This window comes from Rhagoletis pomonella, unplaced genomic scaffold, assembly GCF_013731165.1.
Source record: "Rhagoletis pomonella isolate Grant_MI unplaced genomic scaffold, Rhpom_1.0 Rhpom_scaffold_00001, whole genome shotgun sequence".
Classification (NCBI taxonomy): domain Eukaryota; kingdom Metazoa; phylum Arthropoda; class Insecta; order Diptera; family Tephritidae; genus Rhagoletis; species Rhagoletis pomonella.
The window spans coordinates 19,123,875-19,130,682 of NW_023458555.1; the positions used below are offsets into that span (position 1 = coordinate 19,123,875).

Sequence of the window (6,808 nt, forward strand, 5' to 3'; positions counted from 1 at the left end):
GTTGAACTTTTTGTCGCAACTCTAGCTTGGCACTATCTTTAATAAACGCATGTTCCACGGCATTCAAAGTTATTTGCAACAAGTCATCGTCATTTAATTTGAAATTCTTCTTTGCCAGCTCATATTCTTTTGACAAAGTAGTATCAAACACACCACAGTCGTCGGTGCATATAACTACAGGTGCTATCTTATTTTGGAAAATGCGCCTAAAATGGTGGTCGTCATAATTTCCCACTGTGCCGCACTTGACATTACTTGTCAAACAGCATTCAATAACAGTGTTTTTTCTTCCTAGCTCACGCAATTGAAATTCACTCAGGAACGTGCCATGTCCACACCGATCCATTCCAAATTTGATCATTTTCTCAATTTCCAAAGGATTATCAATCTCTGCACAATGCAGTGCCAACTTTAAATTGTTCTTTCGAGCTTTCTCCAGAACAGGTATGAATTGCTCGAATTCACCAATATTAGGGTTGCCGCTAACATCGATACCAGTAATAATGTCTTCATATTTATTCCGTAGTTGTAATATAACATTAATTGTGTCCTCCGCTTCAGCAAAATCTTTACTTCTATCGATAGATGGTATAAGATTTACACGAATGTTTTCAGTTTTATTGGAACGATCTATAGCACTCAGTACGCATTCCATATACTCTTGCTTGGACATTACAGAATTTCGTTTGGGTGTTGTTCGTAGTTCTAAATATATAACGTTATCTTTGGAAAAATCTCGAATAGCTAGTTTAGTGGCTAATTGTAGACCCTTCTGTGTTGACGTCAATTCGTGCATAAAATGGAATTTCTTAAAACATCCATCTAGATCAACGTTTTCAAAGTTGATGAATTGTTCACTGAGTCTTAAGAATTCTATAGTATTACCACCATAAAGCAGCTCACCCAATTCCTTTATGGATTTTGTACTTAATGAGCCGTTGAGGTGGGCGTGCAACTCAATTTTTGGCATATTTCTTACGAAATTAGAGGCATCCATTAAGAGTTTGTTTAGTTACAGTCCAAAATAGTTGACGCTTAGTTGGATTCTTTAGTTAGAAAACATTTTCGCATGGGCGTATTATATCGGTATGTAGGTTGAAGGTTTCTATCTTCCAGTTGGTGCATGCATGACGGCCGACTGTTTTACCTACACAAAAATGAAGTATGATTGCAAGACCAATAAAAACCTTTTTAATTAACTCTCTACCTGGTAAATTTATTTCCATAAGTCCTATATAATGCCCAAGGCGCATCCATACATATATTGATGCGCCTTGTATGATGCCTTCTCAAATTTACAGGTGAATTATTTGGTCAATTACCATTCGCGTATGCCGCCGGTCCGTTTGTTTTGCTTTAACAGCTGATTTTGATACTTTATCGAAAATAGTAATGACAGTACAATTTGGTTATTATCGGTCTTTTATTGACAACAGCGCCATCTTACGTTGTCGTGTGTAGTTAATAACGATGGGTTCTTTCCCGTACGCGAAAAAATTGCACAAGAAAATTGTAAATGCTAAAAAATATATTCAAAGCGGCGAATACACCAGCAGCATTGCTATAACAATGTTTGGAACAATAGTTGTGTTCAATGAAACCGAAAAAAGTCCAGAGCAGCTCAAATTACTGTTTGTAACTTAAGTATAAATCAAAAAATGTTCCTCGTGTATTCCGCGCTTAACGAACGTTAGCATCTAAGTTTTATTATGCTCGATTCTAAGTACGTTGTATTACATATTTTATGGAGTATTTTTTGTTACCAGTTCGTGAGGTGGTAAAAAACTTTACGGGTTGCAATAGCGCACAGAATGCGAAAAGGGGTTCAAAATTTATAGGCAGTTTGTTTACCGGTTCAAAGGTGTATGTCACCAGCGTAGAATAGACCTGTGAGCCGCTACAACAACAACAACAAGACCTGTGAAGCGTCATTCCCTCGACAGTCGGGTCTATGTAACCGGAACGACCGACATTTATATCTGCACAAGGACTGCCACTCCAGCCACACGCCCAAGAACTATTTGGGGAATTCGTATGCTGTTACAACAACAACAAAAGACCTGTGAAGCGTCTTATATCTTTATATCTGCACAAGGACTGCCACTCCAGCCACACGCCCAAGAACTATTTGGGGAATTCGTATGCTGTTACAACAACAACAAAAGACCTGTGAAGCGTCTCGTTCCCACGACAGTCGGGTCTACGTAACCGGAACGACCCAGATTTATATCTGGCCAAGGACTGTCACTCCAGCAACACTCCCCAAATAGTCTTTGGGGAGTTTGTATGCTGTTACAACAACAACAAAAGACCTGTGAAGCGTCTGCCATGTAAACGGGCTCTAATTATTGTGCTCTTATTGACATCAGCGCCATCTTACGTTATCTCGCCTAGAAAACGACATCGTCTGTTTTGTACTGTAGTACAGTTTGCGTGAAAATCCTCAAAATAATACGGAATTGCAAAAATTTTTGCTCGAGAATTTTTGAATTTTTGTGTAAATTAGTATGGTAGGTTTGTGTCGGTTATGTGCCGCTGTGCGTAAAACGGATATGCTAATTCCCATGAGCGTAGATGTTTGCCAAAAACTAAGACAGTGCTTTGCAATGGAAATGTGCCAACCTGAGGATAAATTGCCAAGACGTGCCTGTGCAAACTGCATTGAAGCATTACAAAATTCCTTCACTTTTTTCAAGAAATTACAGGAAGCACAGGAAACGTTGGCGTTATTATTCGACGAATCCAATAAAGAATCTAGTGAAAATATTGGCGAAATATGTTTAAGAATAAATACTAATAATAAGTTGGAAAAGGAGGGGAATACGAAGTGCGAGACTGCGGTGTTGAGCGCAGATTTAAAAGATGTTGCAGTGGGAAACAATACAAACGGCGATAGATTACCAATATTACTCCCGACACAATTCAATGTGGATATTGGGCAAGAGAATGCGGACTTCGATGTGGTTGAAGTGTATCCGGCTATGGATACAGAAGCTGATTTTAAAGCTGAGAGTATAGTAGAGGAAAGTGATTGCAAAGGCGGGAAAAGTCCTGATCAACTTTCCGAAAGTAGTATGAAAATTGAAACTTGGTTCCTGGAGGAAGAGGAAGAAGACTTTGAAAAGCAAGGGAACGATGACGAAAACCAAATAGAGCAGAACGAAAGTAACACCCTGGATAATTTTAAGCCTACGGTAATTGAAATTTTACATACATCATACGAAGGCAACGGTAACGCGCAGGTTTGTACATATCTAAAAATCTAGTATAGCTACCAAAGAAAATAAACCATAATTTGTAAAAAAGTAATTTTTAAGCAAAAATTATTAAAAACGGTTGACGTGGTCCAAAGTTGTCCCGTAACATTTGAATTTATCATGATCATGGAATTTATAACTGCCCTCCTTTTTATACATTTTATATCATTGCAAGTATTAATAATTTCTCTATGTATTTTTTTAATTTAGCAACTTCCAGCAAAGACCACCGATGAAAATCACATGCTTGAATGGGGAACTTATAATTGGATTTGCTATTCTTGTCCAGAGATCTGTGATACATTTTCTGCATTGCTGTTGCATTGCAAGGAGAAACACGACGTCGTTGACGCCAATAATATGCAATTTAAATGTGCTGATTGTCAGAAAATATGCACCCATTATAATAAGTTCGTTAACCATGTACGTTTCCGACATCATCCAGAATTAATTTTACGATGCGACGCATGCGATGTTCAGAAAGATAATTGCACAGAATTGGCGGTGCATAGAGCTATGTCTTGTATGGCAGCGCAGTCATATCCTTCAATAAATTTATGCAGCATATGTGGAAAGAGTTTCCTCAGTCTGAATGCAACTTTGGTACATGCGCGTCATCAACACAGCGATGGGATTGGCGATGAAATCAGATGGTATCAGTGTGCTCAATGTGAGAAGAAGTTCAAACGGATTACTAATCTGCGGGCGCATGAAAATATTCATTTGGGTATTATTCCTTATACATATATAGTAGACTCCCCCTCATACATATATAGGGACTACAAAATTTATTTTATTTTAAGATGCCCACCAAAACATTAAGATTTAAGTGTGCTGGACCGAATTGAAAATACCTCCAAAAATCGGGGTTTTTATGAATAAAAATAGTTTCCTAAAGAACTTTGTGAAAAAAGTCCACTCAGATGAAAAAACAGATTAAGCTTAAAAAATCTGCATAAAAATATTTAAAAATCTTTTCAACGGAATCGTAAGGATGAGATTTTTGGTGCTGTTTTTTTTACTTTTTTCAAAGATTGATTTACGAAAAACTTGAATAACTAGGCCGAAGCTATTCTGATTTAGACTTATGGGATCTCAGTAGAAAGGTTTTTCACACTGTTTTTATTTCTGTAAAAAAGTCATTCGTGTCCCTTTTTTTTCAAATACCAACAAATCTTAATTCAACTTTGAATGACGTTCGTTCATCCTACCTTTCTCTTTCATCCTTTGAATGAGTTGATTAGCAAAGAAATAAAAAGGGTGAGAAAATACCTTTCCAATGACACCTCTTAAGTCTAAATCGGAAGAGTTTAGGTTCAGTTATTCTAGTTTTTCCTATACCAATCTTTGAAACAAGTTAAAAAACAGAATCAAAAATCTGATCATTACGATTCCGTTCAATTGTGTTTTTAATTTTTTAAAAATATTTTTATGCAAATTTGTTAAGCTTAAACCGTTTTGCAATTTGAGGGGATTAAAAAAAAATATTTTTATTCATAAAAAACTCCATTTTTAGAGGTATTTTCAAGTCGGTCCAACTCACGTAAATCTTATATTTTTCCGAAATATTTTGGTGGACGTCGTAAAATATAATAGATTTTATAATTCCAATGGAAAATGTATGGGGAGCGATGCAGTCTAATATATAGTATATGTATTTATATTATGAGCGTTATTTTGATGACATCTGTGTTTACATATTATCACATTTGCAGGTCTGAAAGAATTCGCTTGTGAAGTATGCGATCGAAAATTTCATCAGAAATACAATTTGGAAGCTCATATGCAACTACATATGAACGAAAGAGCGTACGAATGTAAAATTTGCAAGAAAAGGTAATACAAATGATCAAACAACTGTATCTACTTTAAAATAAACATATTTATTTTATTTATTCCTTTTTAGTTTAAAAACCTCTGCAAGTTTGGAGAAACATCAGCTAATACACACAGATATTAAGAATTTTAACTGTGATTATTGCAGTAAAGAGTTTCGCACGAAAGATGAAAAACTTTCACATCAGCGTATACACACTGGCGAAAAACCATATAAATGTCAGCATTGTGATCGATGCTTTCGATTTCGCAGTGTCTTAATGGTTCGTACAAAAGCTATTCGAATCTATATTATCTATATATATTATATTTTAAATGGTTATTGCTTAACTTTTAGGGTCATATTAGTGTGCACACTGGCGAGCGTCCATATTCATGTGAGGATTGCGGTCGTAAATTTTCTAATTGGGGGAACATGAACAAACATATGAAGCGTTGTAAAAAGCGCAAAGAAAGTAGTTAAGCTTAGTATACTGCTTAGGCTGGAATAAGAAATTGTATAACATGATCTAATAGCTCTATTATGTATGGCAACTGGAGTCTAGTTACTGGTCTACTAGCCGTGGCAACCAGTATCGTACTTTGTATTATGTATATCGATTAATATCAGTCTACAGAAAAATGCAGACAACATCTGAATTTACTTTTTTAAAATGTACATTTCGAAGTAATTGGCAACTTTGCTCCAATGTGTTTAACAATCTATAGTGGTATTCACAAAAGCGAGCAAGTGGCCTGGCAGTTGACAGTTGACAACAGTCGTTGTTTGAGCTGATCTGCTCTTTTGCCAGAGTGCCAGGCCACTTGCTCGCTTTAGTGAATACCACTATAAACTCAGACGCCAGAGTATACTTCATAAGATGTTGATAAATTGCAAATCACGAAAAAAGTGAAATATTATTTAATTTCGTTCAGTTGAATTCTTTAAAATCATCCACTTTTTTAAGCCTTCCTTTCTAGGCGCACAAAACTGTGGGAAAGGATATGAATTTTTGAAAAAATAATAGAGTTGGCATGCCTGGTGAGCAGACAGCGTTCGAAAAATGTGCAGGCGGTTATTTGCGAGCTCTGATAAATATACATCAGGCATGCCCAGAGCAGGGTACTTGCTTATGGAACTCTGCCAGCGTTGGACATCCCAGCGGGCAACTCCTCGCGGAAGAGCCCTCGACACGGCACGTCAGGAGGCATCTTTACGAACTGACAGACGAAGTCCAGAGGTATATTAAACAACCTCTGGACCCGTCAACCTACCGACAGGCCCTGAACGGCACTCACAGGGAATCAGTCTCAAGTTATGTAGACTCCCGCCCTGTGAATGCCGTTCTAGGCACACAACCACCGGACGTGGACGGGACAGAACTTTGTTTGCCTCGGGAGACCCGCACTACAATAGCCCAACTTCGCTCTGGCTACTGCAGCTAGGCTCAACAGAATCAACGAGGATGTGCCCACGACAGCCGGTTCTACGTACCGGAATGACTCGGGTTTCACCCGACCAAGGGCTGTTGTTTCGGCGATCTAACCCCGTTTAGGTCGGCGAAGTGTCTCAGAAGTTGTCCGTCCATAGGGCAACATTCACTACGCATTCTCCTACTCAGGGCTGGCATCGAGTCAAACCCTGGGCCAGAAATATACACCTGCTGTGTATGCCGAAGACAATTACACCACAACTCCACCTCAGTCAAGTGTAATGCCTGCGAGGGGTGGAGTCA

General features: G+C 37.9%; 2 protein-coding genes across 3 annotated transcripts in view; one reads left to right on the forward strand and one right to left on the reverse strand.

Annotated features, from left to right (window-relative positions):
• The window catches only part of LOC118740659 (adenosine deaminase-like protein), a 1,688-nt gene extending 320 nt beyond the window's left edge, over window positions 1-1,368 (reverse strand). Inside the window, exons 1-2 of the mRNA XM_036472276.1 lie at window positions 1,208-1,368; window positions 37-1,147 (exon numbers count right to left, since the gene is read on the reverse strand). Of these exons, the coding sequence (XP_036328169.1) occupies window positions 37-997 (961 nt within the window). The 5' untranslated portion in view covers window positions 998-1,147; window positions 1,208-1,368. The remainder of the gene's footprint in view (window positions 1-36; window positions 1,148-1,207) is intronic.
• A 993-nt stretch (window positions 1,369-2,361) lies between these two features.
• Window positions 2,362-5,930, forward strand: LOC118740591 (zinc finger protein 665-like). Of its 2 annotated transcripts, none has more exons than XM_036472199.1 (5): window positions 2,362-3,194; window positions 3,468-3,984; window positions 4,973-5,093; window positions 5,164-5,356; window positions 5,431-5,930. In XM_036472199.1, exons 1-5 carry the CDS (start codon window positions 2,508-2,510, stop codon window positions 5,554-5,556), a joined length of 1,644 nt encoding a protein of 547 aa, XP_036328092.1. In that variant the 5' UTR covers window positions 2,362-2,507; the 3' UTR covers window positions 5,557-5,930. The 2 variants fall into 2 exon arrangements, with proteins under 2 accessions (XP_036328092.1, XP_036328085.1); XM_036472192.1 differs by having other exon boundaries at window positions 2,363-3,242.
• The last annotated feature ends 878 nt before the right edge of the window (window positions 5,931-6,808 follow it).